Below are 27268 nucleotides of genomic sequence, written 5' to 3'. Positions count from 1 at the left end.
TCCCTGCCCAGACACCCCAGCAATCCCACCCTGGGCATCCCTGGCAGCGCTGTTCAAACCCTCCCGAAGCTCTGGCAGCCTCAGGGCTGGGACCATTCCCTGGGGAGCCTGGGCAGTGCCCAAGCCTCGCCCCTGACTTCTCCTGAATCCCCCAAACCCAAGTTATACAGCAGAGTGTAATCAGACCAGGCTCCTCTTCCTGGAAAATGTCTCATTCTGCATCACCATCTTGTTCCCTGGGATAACACATCAAACCACCAGCAACGACAACAAACAAATCTTTTTTTTTTCAGTTTTATTTTTTTCCTGTGAAAATGCAGGTCAAAAACATTAACTTCAAGAAATCACAGTTTTATAAAGTGTCATTCATTCCATAGAAACTCCTCGTTCCAGCACCTTCCCCCACTGCCCAACGAGATCCTCAGCTCCACCTCGCCTCACCAGCAGCGATTTTTCCAGACTTCCGGAAGGAGCTGCACCACAAGAGCCATCTGTGTTTATCACTCCTACTTGTCCTCCCCACCCTGAGCTGGGGTTCTGTCCTAAACACTCGTTATGAAACCTGACAGTTCCAGCCAAATTTGAACAAGGATAATGCAAATCTTCCCCAACTTTCTGCTGTCAGTATTGCCTTCATCTGGAAGCCGGGTTGTTTGCGCCTGTCACAGCAAAGTGACAAGCCAAGGGAAGAGGAAAGTGTCCTGGCAGCAGGAGAGAGCCAGGGAGAGCTCAGGCTGGCTGGCAGCACAGCCTGGAGATCGTCCCAGGGGAGAACCCCAGCTCAGGGACTGGGAAGGCACCCGTGGTTTGTGGGGCTGCCGAGGTGTCTGTCCCCAGGCAGGGACTGTGGCACCACATCCCACCCTGAGAGCAGTGACACGGCCAAGCTGCCTGGGCTGGGAACCTGCAGCCTCACTTGGGCACTTGTGGTGGCAGCAAAACAGGACTGAAGGCTTTGGACAAACCAAAGAGGGCGAATCCTGGCTAATGCTGCTATGAGGGTTCTGGGGAACACAGACATCCCCATGGGCCTGGGAACACAGACGTCTCCATGGGCCCTGGGAGGACATCCCAGGCCTGGGAGGGTTCCCTGTCCGGGTGCAGGTGGCCTGAGTTCAGGTTAATGCTGCAGATGCAGAGCCCAGGAGTCCTGCAGACAGTCCTGCTGCTCCCTGCCTGCTCCAGGGCTCAATCCCAGTGCCTAGGCATGGAAATAGATACCAGCACATGGGAGCATCCCCCAGGCGACAGAGGCACAAGGTGCAGCCTTTGGGATGGAACCCACAATGCTTTGGGATGGAACCCACAATGCTTTGGGATTGACACATCATCACACACTCACAAAAACAACCAAGTTTTCCTCCTGTCCCCTTGGAGGAAGATCAGGAAAGGAGCCAGGTAGGCACTGAACCTGTGCTTGGGAGCTCCTGGGAACCCTGGAAGAGGCACTTTGATCCCTCCTGCTCCAGAGGTTAAACTCTTAGTAGTTTATGGCATCTGAAAAAAGAAATCGAGCCAACCTCCCCCTTTCCCCACTCCCTCCTGGAAGACGTGCATAATGTGTTAATTATTTACTAAAAAGACTCTGAATGTGGCATAGTAGATATAATTAGGTGCCTATTTTGGACAACGTATTAAGTGCTTTAGAACAAAAAGTGCTATAAAAACTATACCCAAAGTGGTGACAGGTTTCATTTTTCTTCATGAGTTCCACTTTCCATCATTCTTATTACAAACTTGAGTTTTCTGATCAGGGATGTCACTGTCTGGTGGAGCAAAACCAGCCCATGTTCTGAGAGACCAAAGGGAAAGAGCATCCATTGTTTAAGGACTGCTGCTCCTCAAAAAGGGAGGCTCAGAGTTCAGCTTTTTTAGTTCCCAGCTATTTTCTAAGTGAACTTCCCTTGGGAAGACTGCCAGCACTGCTGCCCCATTGTGTCTCCCAGACCAGCACGGATCTGGCAGAGCCCACCTTGGCTTTTGGGAGCTGCTGCTCTGCCCAGGCTGGATGCAGAGCCCCTGCTCAGCTGCAGCCTCAGAGCTCTGGGAGAGCCACAGCCACAGGGAGGGACTGTGATTCCCAGGTGTGCCAGGCCTGGCAGCAGCCCTGAGCAAGCACACTCGGAGCTCACACCTCCCTCAGGATCTGCTCTGGGATGGAGAAGGAAGAACAACACCCACCCACCTGAACTTGACCTGTGAGGTTTCAGTATGTTCCAAACATTCACAAATCAGTAAAAAAAAAAACTGTTTGAAGCTTAAGGCATTCCAGGCCTAGCTGCTCATCCCACTCAGTGAACCCAGTCTGAAGTGAGGGGAGGAGTGGGAAGCCTTGTGAGGCCAGGCTGAGCTCACAGAACTGGGGCACTGGGTTGGACTGGGAGCTGGGACAGAGATTTTTATAAACTCTGCAATAAAATTCAGCCCTGCCACAGCTGACAGAGCTGATATCCCTTATTCCTCCAAGGATGGGACAGTGCACCTGAAGTCCCACATGAGAGGTAGGAACAGGATGGAGGAACAACCCCTCCACCCTCCCACCATGGAATTCTGTACCCTTCTCCTGCCCTGCCTGCCAGGGACACCAGAGAGAGCACCAGCTCCTCTGAGACCTGCAGGTGGCAGCTGCAAGCAAAGCTCTTTCTGGGAACAAAGTTCTTTTCTCATTTAAGAATGAAGCAACTGCGAGGAAGGGTGGGAGGTGAAACCAAGAGCCAGCCAGTGACTGCTGTGGATTCTCCCCATGCTAAAGGCTTGCGGTGGAGATGATGCTCCCCAGAGCCTCCAGAAATGTTTTTTCCTCCAGCTGGAAAGAAGTCAGCCAGTTCCCCTTGGCACAACCAACCCCAGCTACACTGAGGGCACCCAACCTCCTCCTCTGGGCAAGCCCAGCAACGACCAACCTCACCTTGGAGCAAGAGCAAGAGTTCTCACCCAATGGCCCTGCTCTCCTGAAAAGCACGACCTCCTTCCTCTGAAAAACCAGGAATTTCCACCTACCATTCTCAAGCTCTAACACACCCAAAACAAGCAGTTCCCACTGTCCTGGGGAATATCTAAGCTCAGGACATGTCTTGGAAGTGGATCAGAGCAGCCAACAGAAGCGAGGCCCGAGGGCAGTGAGCTGTGATCCTGCTGCAGCACAAACACCAGCCACTGCACTTGGTGCTCCATGGCAGGGGAGGTCAGAAGCTTTTGCAATTCCTCCTTTCACAAGGTGCAAACCTCCAAAGCTGGCGGGGCCTCAGGGCCTGTTCTCCAGCTGGCCGTGCTTGACGCGCCAGGCCCAGCTGACGCTGCAGTCGGGGGCCAGGGTGCACTGCAGCTCGATGCCAGAGTCAGGCACCTCCATGTTGTAGTGCACGGGCTGCCCCTCCTTGGTCACCAGGCTGAAGGCAGGCACGGGGATCTGGGGAGCAGAACACACACAGAGCTCAGTGACACTTCCAATCTCCCCCAGAACATCACACCCCTCTGTTCCACCCGGCTTCCCAAGGCAAGAACAGCTCCCAGGGAGGGGCTCGTACTTGGCAGGAACATCCTGAACTCCTCTCATAAGGAAATGCCTCGGAACTGGACTGGGCAGTGCCCACCCTGATGCCAAAGTGCCTCCCCGAGCTCTGAGCCATGGCTGGGGGGTCCTGAGCTGCCAATGTTTGGGCACCTGAGCTCCTCTCCAGGTATTTTGCTTTGTGATGTCCACAAGAACAGAGTCTAGAGAGAACCAGCACCACTGGAACATTTTCTGGACTGGTGCAACATCTTTCAGAGACAATCCCATTTTACACTGAGATGAGTCACAGTCCCACAGACACTCCAGAGTTTTTTTCAGGAACAACCAAAGCAGCCTACTGTGAGGTTCACAAGAGTGCTTCAACATCTCCAACAGAACAAGTTGGAAGCACCCCAGCCAAACACAGCTCAATTCCCTGAGCTGATGCTACTCCTCATGATGAAAAAGCTACATAATGATTCTTCAGGGAGAGGAGAAAGAGTTTATAATTGAGGAGAAGGATTTTTTTAAGCTGCAGCACAGAATATCTATATTCTAAGATACAGATCCCGGTGGTCACTCTGAAAATTGGCACTGGCTTACAATTCAGCTTTGGTACTAGGTTTAGGCTGGATATTAGGGAAAATTTCTTCACTGCAAGAATGGATAAGCATTAGAACAGGCTGCCCAGGCCAGTGGTAGAATTACCATCCCTGAAAAGGTTCAAAAAATGAGTAGATGTGGCACTTGAAAATATGGTTTAGTGGGCCTGGTGGGATTTGGTCAAAGGTTGGACTTGATGATCTTGGAGGTCTTCTCCAACCTCAATGATTCTGTGAATGATCCAGAAAACATCGTCTGGTACCACACTCACAACAGCAGCACTGAGATTCTGCTTCTAAAGGTGTCCTAAGGATCCCTGAACCACTCCTGGGTCTCTCTGGCATTCAGGGGTTATGAGGGTGCAGTAGGGAAGAAATCATTCCCCAGATGATGCACTGAATTCCAGTCTGTGTCTCACCTGGCTGCTTATCCCCGTGGCAATGTCTCCCACCTTTGTCCTGTGGAAATCCCTGATGTGCAGATTTTCTCCACTTAGCAACTGGATCTGGATTTTCACTCCTGGAATGCACAAGAGGTTCTTTAACTTCTGCTGAGCCACAAGGACCTCACAGTCCACAGCAGAACTGACTGACAAGGCACACACATGGGGAAAAGCTCATTTTTGTCATTAAGGATTTAATTTATGTAGGTCTTTTGCTGAGCATGGAGCTTGCTGCAGACAGCAATGACTCACAGAGCAGAGCTGCATTTAGCAAGAAAGCAGCTGAAGGGATGTATTAATTTGCACAATATGCCCTCAAAATTCTGGGGAGATGTTTGTGGTTATAAAACATTCCTTGCATATGGAAGCTGCATGAAGCAGGGCACACAGGCTCTGTGTGTTCAGAAACTTCCCTGGATTTTACTGTACAGACCCATCTGTGACTGGGGTGGACTGGGCCTCCTCATAAGCCATCTTTAGTGGGGTCTGTGCTGGCACAGCAACTGAAGGACAAAAGGAGTTCAAAAACTCCATATCCAGCTTGTCTAGATAGTGAGAAAGTGATTGCTGGCCATTTCTCCCAGCTGTGGGGATGCAGACCCACCGTTGAAGCAGCTGGGGGTGTCCGTGGGCCGGCTGCGGCTCAGCAGGTTGTTCCAGCTGCAGCTCTGCCCCTCTGCCTGGCTGTTCCAGGAATGGATCCCAGAGCTCATGGTGTCCCTCAAGCTGTGAGAAGCCTTCATGGAGTTCTGCAGGAATAAGCACAAGTTTGTCTAAGGCTCTGAAAGAAAATGAGCTGGCAGGAGATGAGCATTAAAATAAGGTCAGGAGGAAAAAGGTGGAAATCTACAGGGATTTAAGGCTGGGCCTTAGTCAACATTTATGGGCCATCTGGGAAAGGGAATGGATAGCAGTGCAACAGTGTGCAGACATGATCAGATATCCTCAATAGTTAAATCAATAATGAGCTGAAAAGCTGGGTGAGAAAAGAGGGGTTGTACTGACTGGCAGGAGAATTAAGCATCAGTTAAAACATTTGTCACTTACTGACATTAGAAACACCCAGGAAAAACAATTAACTGTACAAAACCGACCATAGACCCTATGCTGCTGCACTGTTGGGAAGGGTCTCTATTGTCCCAGTCAATCTGACACCAGCAGATGTCTGAACCAGTCAAAACTCTGTTAAAGGTATGGCGTAGGTGTTAGTGGGAAAAACCAAGCAGAGTCAGATCCCACACTGCACACTGTGTGTGTCAACAGCTGAGCTGAGCAGAACTCCCTCAGTCCTCCTCAAAAAGCACTGGAAGATGGAGAAGAGAGAGGGAAATAGGACACAAAGTTGCTCCCAATCAGAACCGACTCCTGCAGATGCCAGGATGCACAAATTGGGGACTCAATGTCTTTGAAAACTGTGATTGAAGGGCTTTTGTCCTTCCCTGGTCTAACAAGGCCTAGTCAGTGTTCTTCACTGGTATTCCCTACCTTAGGAACACCAGAGAGAGCAAACCAACCTAACTGAAATTAGTAAATGACTAGGACTATGTATTCATTACTATCAATGGGTTAAAATAAGTTCCTGGAGAATAGATCTATAGGCAGGGAATAAATATCCAAGATTTGGGTCTCTCTTTTCCTGTCCTACTCTCCTGGTCTTTCCCCAAACCTCTCACTGGTGGCCATGGCCAGGAAGAAGACCCTGCACAGCTGCTTGGTGCAGCTCCTATTTCCATCACTGCTTTCCCAGCTCCCTTCTCCTGCACAGACAGGGTTGACGCTGCTGAGATTCTCTGTATCCACACACTTGAAGCTTCTGTTGAGGAAACAGCACAGGAGAGCCTCTGGAGGAAAGGATCCATGCTGGACAGGGAACCAAAGCACAGCTACAATCCTCAACACCCCACTGGGCATGAGCAAAGCTTTCTTCCCAAGGTGCTCCCCAGCAAACTGCGTGTCAGCAAAGGTGAGAAATTCCAGATTTTAGCTGGTCACAGCTTGCAGTTTTCACGAGGGGACCAGCCAGCCACCCCTCACCCATCCCCACTCACCTTCTCACTGGCATCTGACACAAAGGGGCTGTCGATGCTGAGGCATGAAAGCATTTGCTCTTGCTCTTCCAGAGAGTAAGGCTGGGAAAGGCTGTTCAGAAATAGTTCTGCAGCAAAAGGAAGAGAAGGGAGACATTTCCAGTGTTTCCCTCCATGCCTTCCTGCTCTAATCACAGCTCTGCAATTAATACCCAAAGCTTCTTCAGCAATATTTAATGAATATTCATATTGGTGCCAGCAGAGCCCAACACATAACTCTGCCATGCAGAGGCCACAGGGCACTGTGACACAGGGAAACTGAGCCAAGTGGGGATGGATTGTACAACAACATGAAAAATAGCACCCAAAATTTACCAGTTCTTGCCCATTATGTCTCCTGTGAGATGTCACTTTAGATCTATCCACATTATCAGGGAAAGGACAAACTCATGTACTCAGCTCTCATAAGTATCTGGAGGTTTGTACTCCCTTATCTGGACACAAGTACTTACAAATACTGCAAATACTCCTGATAATAGCCAGATATCCCATACATAATCAGCTCTTACAGTGCTGCTAAGACCCAAAGCTATTTGAGAAAGAAGCTGCCCATCAGCAACCCCTAAAATTCCTCAGTTTTCTGACACAGTTACAATTCAAACCACTCTCTTCCTAATTTCTTTCAATTCACTCAAAAAGACTAGAAGATATGGGAGAAAAAAAAGTGAAATTTAGAGTTATACTGGGGCAGTGGAACTGGACAAATCACTGATTTCCACACTGAATTTACTGCTGGTTTTCAAACTCTGGATTGCTGTTGCAACCAAATTCTTTGGCTGATGGCTGTAGGTCTTCCAAGGCCCAGAACTAAAACAGTTGCAGGCTGATTTTAACTGCACTGCTTTGCTTGAGATCGGCCATTCCTTTATTTTTATCCTGGCTTACCTCAATTAAAAAAAAAACCAAATGTTTGAACCTAAAATTGCAGATGAAGTTGGAATTCTGACACTGTTTACACAGTGCAAACAAGCACTGAAAGAGGCTGCTTTCCAAGAGGTTCCTGCACCTCTCTCAGAAGGTTCCCCCCTGTTCAGGAGGAAGGAAATTCTGTTCACTCCCTTTGTGGCACATTTAATTGGTTAAGAACTATTAGTTTTGGTAGTTTGAAGGAAGTTTGAGCAATTTGTGTAACGAGAAAGGAACTATGAGCAAAATGACATCCAAGCTAAAAACCCAAAAATAACTGTCAACAAGCCAAGAGAAAGCAGCTGTATTTTTATCCTGCTCTCAAGCAAAAAGAGCTGAATTCCTCCCCCAGCCCAATGCTCACCAATTTCCAGCTGCTGAAGTTCTTGCTCTGAAATGGTTGTGGCTCTTTCCACATGGCTGCAGCTCTTCAGGGGCAGAGGAGATGAGGAGAGGGGTGGGGGATCACAGGTCTCAGGTAACTCCTTGCTCTCATTCCAGTGGGGTCCCTCAACCTCCTCTGTTTGCTCCAGAGATGGAGGTGGTAGGACTGGGCTGCCACACGAAACTTTGACTGACAGTTTTGGGTCAGAACCAATCTCAGAAACTGGGCTCACTGTGGGGGACAGGGATGTCTGGGCACTGTTTTCCTTGTTCAAAGATAAATGTCTGGGCTCTCTGTATTCACCTTTCCAGGGGCTTCTCACACCTCCCACTAGGAAAAAAAAAAAAAAAAAAGATACAAACATTATCAACTAAAGCAATAAAAGAGGAAAAAGCTTTCCTTTGCTGTAAGAATTTTTGAAGTGCATTTGCTGCAAAAGATAAAACCAGACCACCTCCACAAATTCTTGCTGTATTACAGAACCACTCAGCAGGATTAAGTTGAAATAAATTAGTGATGTGTCAGGGGCAAGACTGAACCACAAGTATGAGTTACAGCTAAGGATGCAATAAACCACTGCTTGCAGTTGTGCTGCACACCAGGCTCTCCAGATGCAGCTGATGCTTCAGCTGACAGGAGCTCTGGCACAGCACCTGAGCAAACCCACAGAGAGCTCACCTCCTTCAGCAGAGAAGGAAGAAGAGCATGTAGCAGCACACAGGAAATTATAATTTATTTGGGTGACAAACACTCGGCTGCAGGCAGAAGCCATCAACTCAAAATATGCATCAATGCTGTGAAAATGATATACTGGACAATAAAACAGACTGGCCCTTCCAAAAGGAACAGCACCAGCAGCTCTCCCCCAGCAGCTCTCCCAGTGGGAATATGAAGGTACAGCCACATCACTTATATCAGGACATTTCTACCTTCCTCGAGTGCCACGCTGGTCTTAGTTTTGAGCTCTGATGCAGATGCCCTCTGCAGAGGCTCCTTCTCCAGCCCCAGCTTAATAATCTCAGCAGTGAGAGGGTTGCAGGAAGGTGGAATTTCCCTCACAGGAGGTGGCTCTTTAGCGATCTGTGTAACAAACAGGAAGTGAAAGAGGTTAGACCAGAGAGGCTTAATTTGATTTCAGGAAGGTTCTTCCCACCCCGACAGCGTTTCCAACTGAAATGAAAGCATTAAGTGAAACCTGGACAGTAATTTTATTGCAGCTGAATGGCCCAAAAATCACACCCAAGTCATGAGCAGGGCATGGAAGAACAGCCCAAGCAGAGCAAGCACAGGGAATGCTCAGCTCCTGTCAGATGCCCAGCTGGCTCCCAGCCATCCACCCCGAGGTGAGTGCTCCCTGGCCAGCAGTAACAAGCTCTGGCAGCTCACCTGCAGAGAGGCTGGGTCACTCACCTTCAGGCAGAGAGGGTGGTTGTAGTACTGGGTCCAGGGGTGGCAGCCATTGAGCATGTGCAGCATCATACAGCAGCTGCTCCACACGTCCACCTTGGAGTCACAGCGCTTCCCCATCACCACCTCCGGGGCCATGTGGGTCTCTGTGCCAGGCACGTAGTTCCCTAAAACCATCCAGGAGAAAAGTCACTGCATGCAGGCAAGGGAACTGCTCCAGTGCCACTGGTAGGAGGCCTAAGGCAGAATCCCTCTCTTTTCAGCTAAAGTGAGACATGTCAATTTCGTAGGATGGAGTGGTTTGGGTAGGAAGGGACCTCAAAGTTCATTCAGTGCCACCTCTTGCCATGGGCAGGGACACCTCCCACTGTCCCAGGCTGCTCCAAGCTCCAGTGTCCAGCCTGGCCTTGGGCACTGCCAGGGATCCAGGGGCAGCCACAGCTGCTCTGGGCACCTGTGCCAGGGCCTGCCCACCCTGCCAGGGAAGAACTTCTTCCCAGTATCCCATCTGACTCTGACTGCTGGCAGTGGGAAGCCATTCCTCTTGCCCTGTCCTTCCAGGCCATTGTCCTAAGTCCCTCTCCAGCTCTCCTGGAACCCCTTTAGGCATTGGAAGGGGCTCTGAGGTCTCCTCTGAGCCTTCTCTTCTCCAGGCTGAAGAATCTGAGCTCTCCCAGCTTTTCTCCATAGTGAAAGGGCTCCACCTTAACCCAAAAAGCAGTATTGTGTGCTCTCAGCAGCTGTTCCCTCTCAGACCCATCCCCTATACAGAGAATAAGGATAAAACTTCCCTTTCAAGCAAATCTGGGAGGCAAAACGTGAGCTTGACTTTAGAAAACCTACCTTCTCTTTCCACAGCTGCATGAAGAAGCATGGTTAAGTTTAATTGTCAAAAAAAAAAAGGAATTTTGCTTTAGTGGAGATCAGGACTCTTCCCCGCTATTTAGTGAAGTTACACAACAAGTCTGAGTAGGATTTTAAAGTCACAGTGTGGTTTCTTGCAGGGACAAAACACTGAATGCAGCATGCTGACATAATCTTACAAAAACCCTTCTAGCCTGGGAGATAAGAACCATCACCTCCCAAATTTCAGGTCATTTTGGCTGTCAGTGGGATGCCTCACAATAATACCAATAAATAAGACACCCCAAGCAGTTGCTTGCAAATCAGCCACATGTAAATGTTCATGACAGAGAATGAGTCAGAAGGGCAATTCCTCAGAAGAGCAGCAGCAAAACCTCACCTGTGACCAAGCACTTTCCCAGCCCATCTGGGTGCAGGTGAGCAGAGTGGCCAAAGTCACACAGGAGGGCCCTGCTCCCATCGGCCGACAGCAGCACGTTCTCCGCTGCCAACAAGAAGGGTTCCATTAGTCTCCTCTGCATCAGGAGATGGGAAAAACACTCAAAAGCACACACAACTACAGTTTTCTAAGCCCAAAGGACTTATTTCTCCTGTCACTGGGTTAAGCAAGTACAGAGCTGTAATTATCTCTTATAAACTAACAATTACCTCCCCTGGAGATTCTTGTAGCCCAGTGGTGGGCCAGCCTGGACAAGCAGCTTGGCAGACCCATGGGGTGACAAGGAGAAGTGACAAATATGATATTCCCAGCAGTCTAGAACCAAGGGAAACTCTAATTTCAAACATAGATCTGAAAATCTAGTAAGTAGATCCCATAACTTAAGTAAGTAATCCCATAATTTAATCTCCAAGCAGTTTTCCTCTTCTAAGAAAAGGGAAGAACAAGGTACTTCAAACACTTTCCTACCTTTGACATCTCCATGGAGAATGTTTTGAGCATGAAGATACTCCAGACCCTCTAACACCTGGCCCAGGTAGCTGAGGGCTCTGTCCTCTGGCAGGCAGCCACTCTGTTTAATGAGCTGCCCTAATGAGCCACCTAGGAAGGAATCCAGGGAGTTCATGTTATCTTATCTTTAAATTCTCCCCAGCATCATTAGCATCCCTGGTTGTTTCCATTGAAAAAATGAGATTTTCCAGGTCTGACAGCACTTATCTTCCACACATGGCTCTGTTCCTTTTGTTTATTGAGTTTTTGCTGCCCACAAAAACAGGCCTTGTTCATATGGTTTTTTGCTTAGTGTCAGTTTGACAGTGCTGCTTTGGAGCAAAAGCAAGTGCTCTGTGATCACAACAGGCAATTCTAGGTGTTAGTGACCACCACTCATTCTTCACAGCCTGTTTTCCATGGTTCTGGCCAGAAAAAGACAACCAGGCAATGAAATCACTGAGGTTTGCTTAGACAGCCAGGGCAATGAGCCCCACTGGTGGCCTGCAAACCACCAGGAAGCACAAACCAGCCCCAGCTGTGTTTTACTGTGAAAAAGACACACCTTGAACTGGAATAAGGCAGGACTGGGAATCACTCCCCCCACAGCAAACCCACTGCAGGGATTACACACACCCGTCCCAACTCACTTGGGAATTCACACCAGGAATATCCTGGATGCATTGAGGAACTAACAGATTCATGCTGGGGAAGGAGGAAAAGGAGGTCAATGTGCACTGGACAGTGGCAGCGGTGCTTCCACGGTCCCCTGCTCACCCTCCATCAGCTTCATGAAGATGGTGACCCAGGGACCCTCCTTGACGGCGCCGTACAGGGGCACCACGCTGGGGCTCGTCACGGCCGCGCACGTCGTCAGCTCCTCGGCACGGAAGTGTTCCACCTGCACCTACAGGAACAGGGAGAACTGAGCCAGTGCTGGCATGGATCCTCACACAACTGTCCCTCTCTGTGGCTGTGTGACAGCAGAGATGGGTTAATTTGGCTTGATGGTCTTGGAGGTCTCCTCCAAACTTAATTCTGTGACCTTCCTGAATAGAATTCAGGGAGTGCAGTCAGAAGTGGGAACGCTCGGGATGATAAACCCTCATTATCTAAGGGAAGTGAAAATTCATCACAGGAGATGCCAGCTTGCAGTAACTCCAGATTACAGCTGAGGACAGGTACCCCTCAGGAGGAAGGTAATTTCTGTCTCAGTAAAAAGATAATATTGACAACTGAACATTCTGCTTTTATGAAAGAGAGAGAAAAAACACCTGGGGATGGTGCAAAATTTGGCAAAAAGTCAACTCCCCCAAAACAGGAGGGAATACAAAATATGTCCACCAGCAGTGATCTGTATGATCACCTTGTGAGATGGTGCTCATCCTGCAAATGGTTAAAGAAAAACTTTATTTGCTAAGTTCAGCCAAACTAAATAAAACAAGAATTTGCTGAAGTCCAGAAGGAAAACATGAGTCATGAAGATTCTGGTGGGAAAAAGATGCATCATGTTTCTTCTCTGTCAGCAATCCAGCTATAGCTGGTTTCCTTTCATCTCAAGAATTTGGAGAGCAGGTGCTTCCAGCACCAAGTCTGGTGAGAGAAGGTGAGGTAGTGGCCTCCTGTCACAGGGAGGCAGCAGGAACTGGAGATAGCTACTCATGGAAAATTAAATAGAGCATAGAAAAGTGTCCAATTTGCATATTAGAACTCTCTGCTTTCAGAGTGTGATCTAAGAAGATGCTTTTCTGATATAAAGAAGGATAATTTATCCTTCAGTAATTAGGGGGGGAAATGACATTTTGAAAGATTTCAGCTTCTCCTACTTTCATGTTTCCCTTTTCAGCACAACCATCTTCCTTCCTGAAAATACACCCCACAAGGAACAGCTATTTCTCCCAAGACTGTGGATTTGTCAAATGGATAATAGATTTAAATAGCTACACACTGACAGGAAACAAGCTGGTTGTGTCACCACAAGATTTCACACCTGAACTGAGAGGATGCAGAACAGGAATTAATTTTCTACGTGCTTGAGAGATGTTTGTTTCTATAGCTGACAACTGAATGGTTATGAAATGGTTAAATAAATACACACACTGGCTTGTCTTGCCTCTTACATCTTTCCACAGGGAGCACAGCAAGCTGGGCCCAGTGTGAATGGGGGGAAAACGAACATTTTAAACTGGAAAATGAAAGTTACAGTTCTTTTTGCACATAATATTTTTGTACTCAAGGCAAACACTTCCCACACAAAGTTTTCTAGTGAAGTAATGTGAGAAACATCAGTTCACAGAGGTGATGAAAGTATTCAAGTGTAAGTTCAAACAAAATAGTTTACATTTTCCTCATCTCCTTGCATTATCCCTCTGTCTGCACCCCTGAGGCCCCCACAGCAGCCCACAAATCAATGCCCTGATCCAAGTTATATTCCACACACTTCCTACATCATGTGACAATGGCATATCCTGGAGTACAACAGATTATAGTGCCAGCTTCTGGAAAAACACACATCCCTTGCTGCATCTGGAACAGCATCACCTCAGAACAATGTGCCAGCATTGCAGCTGACACTGAGGAGATGAAAGCTCTGTTTTCAGATCCTACTGACTGCCTTGGGTTTTTCCTACTTTATTCCTTTTTCAACAAGGAAATAAATACCTGCCATGTAATCACTTACAGCAGACATGGTTTCAGATAAGAATAGTCAGATAACAGACAACCCACGCAGCTGTTGCTGCCCTGCAGCCACTCACAATCATTCAGAAAGCTCTACTCTTGCCTCAGCACCCGGGATCCCTTTCAGCACACTTTAAAGCCAAATGAGCTTTTTTCTGGCTGCTGAGCTTGGCCCCTGTGCACATACAAGTCCTACATCTGCTTCTCCGTCTGCTGCCGCCCGAGTTTTTCTTTGGACACAACAGCAGCACTTCACTGTGACTGTACAAGGTCCTAAAGAGAGATTTCTCTCCATGTGCTGTCTTGTGTCCTTCTCTCACACAGAATTACCTTCTTGGCAGCACACTGAAATCCTGTCTGCTTGTCCTCTATTTTGTACACCTCCCCAAAAGAGCCAATGCCCAAGGAACCATGGCACTTGGTCCAGTGAACCTCTTCTCGGTACTCGTAATCCACCGCCTTCAGCTTCTGGAAGTCCAAACAGAAAACAAGATGAAGCAAGGAAAGAGACACTTAAATTCTGAGCTGCACAGACAGGGATCAACACTCTCAGAAGCAGCACAGGGACAGATACACAGCACCTCCCCAGAAATCTCAGTACAAGATTACTTCTGTCACAAGCTTGGGATACAGGATCAACCTATTTGATTTCTGTGGGCTCTGTTGGATCTAACTGAATGCACCCCACTGTTGTAAATACAGAAAGGCCACCAGGATTTGGATGGCTTTGGAGCTGTGTTCCTTCCTTCTCACACAGGACATAACTACAAAGCTGAATCCTACAACTAATCCACCTTCCTGTGACTAAATGCAGACATTGTGTGAAAGCTTTTCTGCAGTCAGTAGATGGAGACTGCCTTCGGTGTCAGTGTGAACACATTCAGGCAGGTAAGGGACACCTTGAACTCCACAGACTATACTGCAGGGTCACACTGACCCCAGGGAAGTCCTCCAGGAGGACTTTAAGGTGTTGAGAGAGAACTGAATTCAGAAGAAGTGAATCATGTCCCTAGGATTCAAATGCATTTCTGTGCCCAGGCCCTGTGGGATGCTGCAGGAGCTGCTGGTCCCAGCAGAGGCACAGACTGGCCTCCTGCACCTCCCCTTCTGCCCAGCCCTGGTTTCTGTCACACTCCAGCTCCTTCAGAGCCAATAAATATTGCAGCCTGGCTGAACAGATTAGGCTCTTCCCCAGCAAACAGAGGACATGGTTGAAGACTGACTAAGCACAGAACCACTGCTCAGAGACAGGCCTGCATGTCTGGTGACTGAGCACAGCATGGAGCCAGCAGTCTGAGACAGGCAGGGCTTTAATTCCTGCAGAAAACAGAGCAGCTTCAACCAGATCCAGAACCATTCAGAAATTACAGTTTTAGAAGCAAGCACATGGATTCAGATTATCCCTCTCCCAAAGCCCAGGAGAAACTCTGCCTCCCACACCCCAGAGTGGCTCAGATCACCTCGTTCAGCAGCACGCCTTCATTTTCACTTGCTTCATGGAATTGTTCCTTCAGCTCCAGCGCACCTCCTCTCCACGTCTTGGCCAGGCTGGCTAAATTTTGTGGTTCACCAAAACTCACGCTCCCCTTCAAGGCATCTACCAAATATTCTTCCACAGAAAGCTTGTCTGAACTGGTTTGCACGGACTGGTTGATGCATTTGGTGAAATTATATTCTAAGTTTAGGCCAGATAAGTGACTGTCTTGATAGTTGAGGTCACCATGGAAGTATGTGTCCAGAGCATTCTGCTTCATGGCATGGAGAGGAGTGTCCACATGTGGGAAATGGGGGGGAAGGATGTTGTAGGGAAAAGGATGGAGAGTCTCAGGCTGGGGAACAGTGTCCCTCTGTTTCCAAACATGATTAAGGCACTGAATAGGGCTGATCAGCTTGTGCAGTTCAGTTTTGTACTGGCTCGTTGGGGAATGGAGTTTGCCCATGGACAAAGGGGCATGGGCAGGCTTCTCAAAAGACAGTGGATCATAGCCCAAGTCCTTGTTAAATTCAGGAACCCAAAAACTGTTTCTGTAAAGATTACTTTGGTGGGATTCATCCTCCTAGAAAACAAAACCAAACGGCTGAGCAGGAGCCTCAGTACAGACACCAAAATTCACCCAAGAGCAGTTAGGAGTTTGCAGGGACAGTACAAAAGGAAGATTCTCACCTGAACAGGAATTGGGGTGCAGCTCTCCTGTTCTGGAGTTCTTGGACTTCTCCTGCCAGCAGCCACAGGTTGTCCTTTCAGCTTGGATCTTTTCTTGTGCCGTTTCTTCCTGGCCCTGCCCCGGTGCCTCCCTCTCCAGGTGGGTGCCATCCTGCCCTCCGTGGCATGGGCCACATTGTTGGGGATGTGCTCGAGGCTGTCCGAGCGGCTGCTGGGAAGCAGAACACAGCAAGGCTCTGAGATGGGGCAGTGCCAGCACAGCTCACATGGCATCTCCAAGCCACAGAAGGAAAATTAGCAACTCTGCTAACTCAACAGAGAACTAAAGCACAACTTCTTGCCTTCCAACAGGGTAAGTTCAAGGTCCAGGCCCAGCAGCACCTCTGGCATTGTATAAAAGAAATGTCAGGGTGTGGGGGAAGCAAAACATTGAAGTATCCCAGGATTTACAAATTCTGGAAGAACTAGACTGGAATGTAGAGTCACAGAATGGTTTGGGTTGGAAGGGATCTTAAAGCCCATCCAGTGCCACCCCTGCCATGGCAGGGACACCTCCCACTGTCCCAGGCTGCTCCAAGCCCCAGTGTCCAGCCTGGCCTTGGGCACTTCCAGGGATCCAGGGGCAGCCACAGCTGCTCTGGGCACCCTGTGCCAGGGCCTGCCCACCCTGCTAGGGAACAATTCCTAATTCCCAATATCCCACCTAACGCTGTTCTCTGGCAGGGGGAAGCCATTCCTCTTGTCCTGTCACTCCAGCCCCTTTGTCCAAGTCCCTCTCCAGCTTTCTTTTATGTCTCTTTTTTGAACATAGCAAAGTAGAGGGGAAAGCACTGCATGTCTCTAGGCTGCTCTGAGACAGTTTGTGGTTGATTTCTAGTGAACACAGAGATGATGGTTAAATGCAGTCTATTTTAAAAAATATTCAGATTAATAAATGTTTTCATAATATCAATGCCTGCTCTAAGTTGAAGGAAAAGAGCTTTGCACAGAGAAGAGGGATGACTAAGAGCACTCAAATGAAACAACTTCAAAAAGCCAAAATGTGCTGGCTTGTAAAGCCCAATACTACAACATGATTTCTAAGAATGAGTACAGATATACACAACACTCCAGCTAGGACAGAGAGATGAACTCTCAAGAAGGATATTTGCCTGCAGTTACTGAGGGTCAGAAAGAAATAGTCCCTAAGATTCTTTTCAACTCAAACCATTCTGTGAGTCTATGATTCAATACCAACCATAGCAGTTAGATTTTTTTAAATTAAGCTCCAAGAGAAAACAATTTGATCTTCAAATGAAGCAACTGTTCCATTGACTTGGAACAGTTCTGACACATTTCTCTGCCTTTCCTGATCAGCGATGCAGGGCACATCCACTCTATCCATCTTTTCCTGATGTCTTAATGCTAAAAGATGCCATAAGTAGAGTTCTTGCTGATGACATCAGCACAGTGCCTTGAGTCTGAATACACAGCTGGTGTGCATCCCAGAAAACCCCAGATCCCACATAAAATCCCTCAGAAATGGGTCACTTTGCACTTCTTCAGATGGTTCATGGAATCACATCATAAAGCCACTGGGCAGTGTCAAACCACACACCCCACAAGGGGTCTGAAACCATCAGGAAACAGGCAGCACCGCATTCTGTACCCCAGTCACCCATTTCAGGGTGCTGGGGCTGCCTGACAGGGCTCCAGTGTATAAGAAAGCTCCAGGATGAGCCCCAACAGGAAGATATTCTTCATGAAGGACAAGCAGCTCATTCCCAGCTGACTCCAGAAAAGCAATTCCCAGGCCTCCACTTGTCCATCACAAGTGTCACTGTCCCTTTTACCATTTCCAGCTTCTTTGTGTTCACAACTTCTGTTGTTGATGCTTTCATTAAGCAAAGGCTCTCTCATCCCCTCTTATCCTTCCAAGAAATTAAGCTGTTCCCTTTTCTGAGGACTCCTTCTAGCAGCAGCCCAGGTTTCACACAGCTTTTCAGCAGATGGTGTAACAGTTTCAAAAGCATCAACACAGTTCAGTTAAAAAAGATAGAAAATTTCTCCTTGGATCCTTCTACTTCAAGCCTATGAACCTTAAAAAAAACCCAGTCATTTCAAAACAAATTTGACCATCCAGAAACAGCCAGAAGGCTACAAGGGCAGTAAATCTGCAGGCATTGCCAATAAGACAATGCAAGGTGCTTCAAGTGGTTTGTGCCTAAACTTGTATTTTTTCCTGATAGGAAGATGTTTTGGGAAAGACACATTCTTACCAGGCCTCAGACTGAAGAGCTAATTCCAACAGGAGTGCTTTTGGAAAAATATTTTAAGTGCAGAGAGCCAGGGTGATTTGGAACAAGGACAAGTCAGAAAACAGCAGTGAAGAGGGGTGTTTGTATTAAGAGGTCTCTCACCTGTAACGTTTACTGTGGGCAATGAAGGATCTCTCTGATAAAGTGGGGCTGAACTCCTGACTGTTTTCACCTGTGGGGAAAAAAAACCAAGATCATCACTTGTCTTAAACCAGGCAAAGTCTCTCCTAGTAACTACTGGACTCAAACAGCTCTAGCACTGTGCTAAATGAGTGATCCAGACAATCACTGCACAGTCATGTCACACCACCCACACTGCATTCTTCCTCCCCCACAATTAGGAGGCTTCCCAGCTATCTCCTGATCCCCCAGCTCTTTCCCAGATGACAGCTTTACTTTGGTTTCCTCCTCTTTATCCCCTCTTTTAAACCCCTTTCAGAAGTCAGCTAAGAACAGGTGACCCACAGGACACAGATCTGGTCGAGGTGCACAGGCCTCATGCTGGTCTGTTATTTATGCTTTATTCAGTGGATGCTGCCACATTATTAGGAGATTTCATGAGCTTCCTAAATAGAGTCTGGGATGTGTCATCAGCTCCACCCCAAATGGGATTACAAATAGATGTGGCCTCAGCTCTCCAGGAGCGCCGAGGGAGTGAAATCTCATCCCTCTTTACACATTCCTTTTTCTCAATGAAGCACAGCCCGCCCTGCTACTCACATTCTGCTTGGGCAATAATAGAAATTGATGCACAGCCTCCTTCTGTTTCTTCTTTTGCTGTTCCTCTGGTGATTACATCATTCAGGATTTTCCACTGACTGTGAAAGATGACCTTCTTTGAGTCTTCTACTTTGCAAACACTGCTCTGTTTTTCACTCACTGTCTCCTTCAGCCCCTCAGCAGCCGTGAGCTCCTTTTTGTGCTTGACGGCTGGATCAGGAGCTCCTTGGCATGCAATTCCCATCACGGCCATTTCCCAGCTTCAGGGAGACACTGAGCAACAACAGGAAAACAAAACACTTGTCAAAATCCTTCACAGACAGAAGCAGCTTCAAGTTCATAAGAAACAGGAGGCTCCTGAAGGTATCATAATTAATAAATAATTGAAATCAAGGTCCTGACCATGTTTTGAGCTGGAGAAGAACCCTGGAGTACCAGTCTTTCATTTCTGACTTGGACCACTGAAGATCTGAATATTCAACACTCTCATGACTGAAAGTATGCAACCACACAGGTTTCAGAGAAATTTAATTCTTGTTATACTCCCTTAAATATAAACAGTGAAACAAAGGAGAAGAAGGAACTCCCATATCACTAATCAGGAAGAATATTCATCCCCAGAAAAAGGGAAGACATGAAAGTTCTCCTAGAGTGCACCTGGGGGGAATGACACTGTGCTCTCACACCACATGAATGGCCATAAACCCAGCTAATTCCTTTTTATCCTGTGCTCAGTCATCCTCAAAGCTATTCCTCATCCTCCCTCAATGAAGCCAGGCTCGACAGCCAAAATGCCCTTCCACAGATCCTTCCTCAGTGCCCTCCCTCCTCTACATCACCAACAACTTCTGCAATCGCTGCTCAAGCCCGTCAGAAGTGGAGCTCTTACAGAGTCAGGATCCGTGGTATTGGTGTGGGATAGAGGACAGTGACGGTGCTGGAACAGACCCCTTTGCCTGCGAGCTGGGGAGGGGAGCAGCACAGACTGTGAGCTGACCAGGAACACAAATGGAGCTCCAAACAATTCCCAGCACAGGCCAAACTTTGGCCAGTTGGCAGCACAGGGGGAGGTGGAAGAGAGCTGGGCATGGAAAGGGAGAAAGCATAAACCAGCATGGAAGCAAAGCACTGAAGGGCAGGATGGGGATACCCAGGGGTGAAAATGTGGAGAGTGAGGAGTTCCCCACAGCACGAGCCCCTGGGGAGTGCAGCCTTGATGTAGCCCCTGATCCCCTCACCTTGGATTCTGGAGAAGTTAAACCAGTTGTTTGCTTACAAACCAGAATGTGCTCTGTTGCCCCTTAGGTGCAGAGAACCCTTCCTTGTGCCAGTGTAAAACCCTAAAATGAACATTTCCACCCTTAAACAGCCCATGGAAGTTCAGAAACCTCAGGCAATGTACATGGGAGTTAAGTACCACAAACCCAGGATAGGACAAGGAGGGACATTTTAACAGAGGCCAGGAAAACAGATATCAGCACCACTACAGGAGAACACCTTGGGGCTCATCAGCTTCAATCTGCACAAATCTTTCTTCTTTTTTTTTTTTTTTTTTTCCCTTTCCTTTTCCTTTTGGCTTTCCTTTTTCCCCCACCTTGAGCAGCTGCTTGGGGCAACAGGACATTTACTCCAACAGGCTCCTGGCAACAGAGATGAATCAGGAAAATGACAAAATGAGTGGGTGCTCCATGCCTGAAGGACCACCAAGGAAAAGAGGAGGCATTTGGGAGCCAAGTGCATGAACCTTGGTGCTGTGAGTCACCTAACAACCTGGCAGGTATACAAGGAAAGTCAACAATGACCACATTCAGCGGCCAAACAGAGAACAGCTGCTGTGCAAAAGAAGTGCTGATGACAGTATCCCACTCATTACGGCCGTCCCGCTCTCTCTCCTCTACAGAAGTTATGTCAATTCTCAGTGCTGTAAAATAATCCCTTGGAGCAGCAGGAGCAGAGCCTGCCAGATGACTAACCCAGCCACCAGTGACCAAACTGACAAGTTCAGAGTTATTTTTATCCTCACTCTCTCCTGACTTGCATTAACTCTGTCTCTCCTTGCCCTCCCCTCACCTTCAAGGTCCTTCAGGGCAAACCAATGCCCACTGCCAAAAAATACATAATTCTACAACTCCCTCCTTGGCTGAGTCAAAGGAGAACAGAGACAGGGGAGAAACAAAACTGCGAGTCCTTGTTGCCCTCTAAAATGGCAAAGAATAACAAGGAAACATAACTGAGATTAAAGTCAACAAAGCTCTACCTCAGTTGCAGACTCAAAGAGACCGAGGCAGCAATTGTGAGCAACGGCCTCGACCCGGGCAGAGCTCAGGCAGTTTAATGTGTGACTCAGGTCTGTGGGGCTCTGCAGGACCAGAACCTGCATGCCCAGCCTGGTTTAACTGTTGCTGCACAATTTTCAGTCCTTGGAAAAGTCAAATGCCAACTATTTTTATGGTGTGTACAGCAAAGCATGATGGCAGAAGCTGTAATTAAAAATAAGCAATCAGAACTTTTAAATAGTTTTTGAAGTGTAGCTTCTGCCTGGAGAAAAGGAGGCTCAGGGGAGACTTTTATGGCCCTCTACAGCTCCCTGACAGGAGGCTGAAGCCAATTGAGGATTGGGCTCTGCTCCCAGAAAACAAGAGACAGGACATGAGGAAATGGCCTCAAGTTGTGTCAGGGGAGGTTCAAGTTGGATATTGGGAAAATTTCTTCACTGAAAGGCTGGTCAGGCATTGGAATGGCCTGCCAGGGCATTGGTGGAGTCCCCATCCCTGGAGGCGTTAAAAAACCAAGCAGACATGGCACTTCATGATATGGCTTAGTGGGCATTGGTGGGATTTGGTTGAAGGCTGGACTGAATGACCTTGGAGGTCTTTTCCAAGCTCAGTGATTCTGTGATTCAGAACTGAACAGGCCTGACTCATCTCTGTGCACGTGGAAGGGGGCTAAGAGAGGTGCAAAGAGCTCCTGAGTCCCACGAATGCAGATGCAGGGACTCGGCCTCTGCCCAGGCCCACCCCACAGCCCTTCTCCAGATAAAAGGGAGCTTGGGCAGCAGCAAATGGGTACCTGAAGATCCACAGGAAGCCCACTAAGAGCAGGATTTACCCACATGAGACACTCTGGAGCTGCGGTTCCCCTGCCTGTTGACGAGCTCCAGGATGAGCACAGCTTCCTGTACAGACCCAGGGCACAGACAAACAGCACCAGGAGCTTCATGGTCCTGAGCTCAGGGGTGCCTGTGTCCTACCCAGAACTGCTTCTCCTCTCCCTCAGCCAGCTCACTTAGATACAGCTGTAACTCTTGATTTCCATATCCTGGACTTTCTTCCTTCTGTGGACATGTGATGGGCTCGTTATTTTCAAGGCAGAAAGGGGAAGTCAGGTAATGATGCAGGAGATAAGAGTGAATACTGCACTCCTAACCCACAATGGGCTTTTGATACCAGCTTGAAGCCTGTTTGCTCCTTATCTTCACTAAGGGTTTACTCACCTTGGGTTAACTAATGTTAGTTCCCACTGCTGTAAAACAGAAAGTGTGTTTTTACAGAATGAAAACCAAACAGTCTCAATTGTGCTGTGAAGGCACCGCTCTGGTGGCAGCTCCTCCCTCAGCTAAGGTGGGGGAGAAACTAAAATACCGGATAAGGTCACCTGAGACTTGAAGGGAGTCAGAACTAATGAGATACTCAAACATTATTAATGTAAGAGACAACCACGTGCTTTCTGCTCCTTTAAAACCTCCTCCTTCCTTCTCTAAACAAGTCCCTCCTCAGCTCTTCCATCTCAGCTGGAAGTTGTTTGGAGCAGGGACCTCACAAAAGCATTTCTGTGTGTCATGAAGTCGTTGTGAGACAAACTCAGAGCTGGACAGGAGCCATGCAAACACCTTTCCAGCACTGCACCACTCCACAGCACACCACAATATGGGATCCTGCTTGGTGTGCCTGGATCCAATCCCCATGGACAATGGCTTTTGGGAGAATTTCAGTTAATTTGTGGATCAGCCCATACATTTGGTCAAAAAAAGACTTGGGAAAGAGCTTTAAAATATATGTAAGGTTTCCTAAGTCAACTTCACAGAATGAAGATATTTTCTCATCTGAGTGTCCTCATTCAGCAGCAGTTTCACACTGACATTTAGTTGGAAGGCAAAGAAAAAGATTAAAAATTATGTTGTCTCAGTGAGGTTTCCCACTTCCTTATGGAGAGGAGTTCTGTACACAGTGCACTAACTCAGGTTGCCTTTGCAGCTGCTGCTGGTTTGATCAAACACAAGGAGCATTTTTAGCCATGTTGCTTTGCTGACCACCACAACAAAGGAACAGCTGGGAAGAGCCAGGAATTTCTGCATCATTAGAGCAGGGAATGTCAACTGAGAAGAACACCACACACCTTTTGGGGACCTTCCAGTCCTAACAGCTGTCAGTGAGTATGGCAGAAAGTGCCAAGTCTGTAGCCAAAAGAACCTACACAGGATATTAGCTGCAAAATCCTTGTGCAAAGCCACCAAACCTTGTCAAGGAGCAGGTTCTTCCAAAGGAAAAAAAAAAAAAATAGATTATACTTGTTATATGGATGGATCACATTAAAAATCTGGTTTGGGGTCAAAGGCATGTATGTATACATATATATATATCTTATATATATATACTTTAGATAGATATAGATATATAGATGGAAGGATTCAAGGCCAGGTTGGACAGGGCTTAGAGCAACCTGAGACAGTGGAAGGTGTCCCTGTCCATGGCAGGGGGTGAAACCGGATGAACTCGAAGGTCCCTTCCAACCCAAAGGATTCTATAATTATTTGTACAAGCCCTTCAGACCCTGGGCACCACTGCCCTCCATCCCTGGCTCCTGTCTCATCCCTGCCTCATGGATGGCACCCGTGGGCTCCCTTGCCTGCACACGTTTCAGATGGAACTGAAATTCAGACAGTTCCGGTTTTGGCTGAGGCACTTTAAGGCCTGTTACTGTAGCCCAGGCCTGGGTGGAGATTTAAACTGCTCAGAGCTGTCAGCAGGACAAGTTTCAGTTTTTGTCAGAAGGGACTTAAAAAAACCAGTTGTAGCACTCAACAGCCCCCCGACCTCAAAACACACTTAATGCTGCTTTAAGTGCATGTCTAAGGGGGATAAAAAAAAATACTTCCCTTGTGTATCTAAGAGCTCCAAAGTGAAAATAAATAGAATGCCTGACTGATTAAAATCCTGGTGAGTCAGAGCAGCAGTTGCTATTCCAGGGAGCTCTCAGCCTTCACCTCCCCTTCGATAACCACTGTGACCCATCCAGCCATTCCAGGGGCTCCTGCACAATTCCCTCTGGTCCCTCTCGTGTGGATCCACAGATTCACCTGAGAAGCACCAGGGAAAGCTAAAAACCTTCTCCCCACAGCACCACAAGCTCCCTGTTTGAAGCACTGCACTATCAGCCCTATGTAGGAGCACGTCACATTACAAATGATAGGCAGTGTGTAAACATGTTCTTTAAAGTGGTTTGATAGTAAATACTCCCAAATCCTCTTTCAGCCACTGGTGTTGCTTACTGTAAACACCAGGATAATCAGCCTCAGTTGTTTTATTTTTAGTTGCCAGACATTAAGATATTGCAATAGTTTGGTTACCAAATCTGCAGGAAAATATTTGACTGGGTTTAATTATCAGCAGATTTCTAAAAGCACCCAAACACACCTTTATCCTCATTTCCTCGAGGACAGCCCGAGCACAGCTCACCCCTGAACAATTCTTTTCATGCTGCTGAACACAGACATGAACACCACCACTTGCCCAGCGTTTACAAACACTGCCACAAGCCCATTCACTCAGAAAATGGCTAGTTTTTCCCAACCCCTTTGTACACAAGGAGAACAGAAATAATCAGAACAAACTTCAGACTGATAAGGGTTTGCTTCCCAGCTGTTCTCACAGAGCTCTCAGGCCACTTAACAACACCATGGCTTTGACAATCCACTCATGAAGTTATTTCCCAAACTACAACAAAATTATACAATAAAGCACCTAAAGGGACAACTTCCAGCAGCCACCACAGACACACCTGAAAATCAATTCTGCCCAAGCAGGTGGAGCCAGGCTGTCACCAGTTGTTACTTTACACTGCTTTGCACCTTTACATTTCAATCATATTTATAAAATCCATGTAAACCTATGGGGAAACAGTAAGGCTGGGATGCCTTACTGGCAAAACCAGCCCAAAAGTTTAGCTAAATTTAGTATAGATAGAAGCAGTTCTATATTATCTTTATTTATGATTGGTCCTGCCAATTCAGTTGTGACTATAAAATCAAAATGTGAACTGATTGGGATGATTTCTAACTGTGCAGCCTGAGCAGACTCTCATGAGACAAACTCCCACATGAACTGTGGAACAGAACTGCCGTTAGGCAAGACAAGGTCCATCTTCTTCAGGGCCCTGATGTCACTAAACCCTGATCAGCAAAGCCCACTTTCCTACAGATGCAATTCCCACGTAATGGGAATTATCTGTCCCTCCATGCATCCTCATCTCCCTCCCCCAGCATCTCCAGACCCCTTCCTGGCTCAGGGCTCTTTTACTCCAGCCAGCTGCTCATCTCAGAACCTGGAAATCTTTCTGTCCTCCTGGCTTTGATCCCTCTGTCTCCACCAACACATTTGACACTTGCCAGCAAAGTTCAAAAGTCACAGAAGGAAAGCTGATTCATGGTCACTTTGCTCCATCCTCTTGGCAATTATAATAATAATTCAGCACCTCATCACTGCTGCAACAGCTCTGCTTTACCCTCTCCCATTTAACACGGAAAGAAGACCCAGGACAGACTCATTAACTTCAAGTTCATTAACTCCAGTGGTGTTGGACCAGAGCCCACAAACCCTTTAGGTTTTCAGTTATGTTTGTTTGTTATGCTCCTTCACAGCTCTCTACAAGATTCAGTCTCTTAATACAGTTAAAATTTAATAGTTAATAGCAAATGACTCATTCCCAAGGAATCCGTTGGCCATGCCAACAGATTTCAACTGAGGTAAAATGCAATAAAGCAGCTCACTACAGACACACTCAGTTCAACTATTCTTATCACTAATGTCACAGCACACAAGCGCGAATTATTACTCATAAAAGCCTTTAGAAAGCCAGTTGAAAAAGAAATTCAGACTTTGTTTATAGGTGCTGGTTTCAGACTGCTGTGTCCTACATGTGCGGAGCACTCAACACATGTTTCTAATGTAACCAGTTAAAACTGACAGGAAGCATCTGAGATCAACCACAGCAGCAACTTATTAATCAGCAAAGAAACATATTAACCTTTTGCCAGAAAAAAAAAATAGAAAGAAAGAAAGAAAAAAAAAAAAGGAAAAAAAGAGTTAGGCATTTAGTTGTGTCAAAGAGACGCTGGGAGTGAAAAGGACCGGCTGGGTCAGGTGAATTAAGGTCCGGCTCGGTTGTGTTGTGATGAGCTGAGCTCATCTCTGCCTCCTTCTCCCCTCTCCAGGGCCAGGGATCAACGAAGTCCCTGCACCGGGAACCCGGGAGCTCGGGGGCCTGAGGGGCACCGGGAGATCAGAAAGCCGGGCTGCCCAGGGCACCGGGAGATCAGAAAGCCGGGCTGCCCAGGGCACCGGGAGATCAGAAAGCCGGGCTGCCCAGGGCACCGGGAGCTCGGGGCACCGTGAGCCGCAGGCTCGAGACGGTGCCGGGCAGCAGTGACATCCATGCTCCGAACACCCACACACAGCGCTGCCAAGGGAGCGGCTGCGGCGGGGCCCGGAGAGCCATCACCCGCTCGGTGTCCCCCCCTGGGCCGGGGCTCCTCACACGCTGCTCCCGCCGGCAGCCGCGGAAGCTCCGCCAGGCCCTACCGGGCAGACGCGCCCCGCGGCTCCCAGACCGAACGCCGCACCCCGGACCCGGATTCCGTCTCCGCGGCAGTGGCCGGGCCCGCACCTACCGCTCCGGCTCGGTTCGGTTCGGTTCGGTTCGGCTCGGCTCGGCTCGGGCCGGTCCAGCCCGGTGCGATTCTGCCCAGCCCGCCCGGCACAGCCCGGCGCGGCCCCCCAGGCCTCTTCGGCAGCTCCCGCTCACTGACAGGCGGCACCCAGCCTCGGCCCCGCCCCCTGTCTCCGCACAGCCAATCATCGCTCCGTCTCGCCACATGGCCCCACCCCTCCTTCCCCTACGCCCAATCACCGCGCTGTTCTTGCCCCGGCTCCGCCCCCCGGCTCGGCCCCGGCCGGCTGGGTTTCCCAGAAGTGGGCGGGGCTTTCTGCCAAGTAGTCTCCGCCCCGCTGTTCTCCGG

General features: G+C 48.2%; 1 protein-coding gene across 3 annotated transcripts; it reads right to left on the bottom strand.

The window, feature by feature from the left end:
- Window positions 1-284: 284 nt before the first annotated feature.
- MAP3K14 (mitogen-activated protein kinase kinase kinase 14) lies at window positions 285-27050 on the bottom strand. Of its 3 annotated transcripts, none has more exons than XM_041461990.1 (16): window positions 26921-27050; window positions 18976-19248; window positions 18358-18427; window positions 15959-16169; window positions 15255-15851; window positions 14125-14262; window positions 11893-12022; window positions 11095-11226; window positions 10567-10671; window positions 9327-9490; window positions 8846-8996; window positions 7896-8246; window positions 6587-6693; window positions 5143-5287; window positions 4515-4615; window positions 285-3409 (listed from the first exon to the last, which is right to left on the bottom strand). In XM_041461990.1, exons 2-16 carry the CDS (start codon window positions 19226-19228, stop codon window positions 3245-3247), a joined length of 2820 nt encoding a protein of 939 aa, XP_041317924.1. In that variant the 5' UTR covers window positions 19229-19248; window positions 26921-27050; the 3' UTR covers window positions 285-3244. The 3 variants fall into 3 exon arrangements, with proteins under 3 accessions (XP_041317924.1, XP_041317923.1, XP_041317925.1); XM_041461989.1 differs by having other exon boundaries at window positions 26917-27037; XM_041461991.1 differs by having other exon boundaries at window positions 15959-16166; window positions 26917-27037.
- Between the last annotated feature and the right edge of the window lie 218 nt (window positions 27051-27268).

The sequence above is a fragment of the Pyrgilauda ruficollis genome, unplaced genomic scaffold (assembly GCF_017590135.1).
Source record: "Pyrgilauda ruficollis isolate IOZ18807 unplaced genomic scaffold, ASM1759013v1 scaffold159, whole genome shotgun sequence".
Taxonomy (NCBI): domain Eukaryota; kingdom Metazoa; phylum Chordata; class Aves; order Passeriformes; family Passeridae; genus Pyrgilauda; species Pyrgilauda ruficollis.
This window is presented reverse-complemented; position numbering and strand designations above follow the sequence as displayed.

What these genes read in the sequence shown, in the direction of transcription:
- MAP3K14 (XM_041461990.1), bottom strand. Translation starts at nt 19,228, where the DNA reads ATGGCCGTGATGGGAATTGCATGCCAAGGAGCTCCTGATCCAGCCGTC. An exon ending in TATTATTGCCCAAGCAGAAT is followed by an intron (nt 18,428 to 18,975) that starts GTGAGTAGCAGG and finishes TTTTCCCCACAG; the next exon opens with GTGAAAACAGTCAGGAGTTC. An exon ending in GGGAAAGTGCTTGGTCACAG is followed by an intron (nt 9,491 to 10,566) that starts GTGAGGTTTTGC and finishes GGATGGTTTTAG; the next exon opens with GGAACTACGTGCCTGGCACA.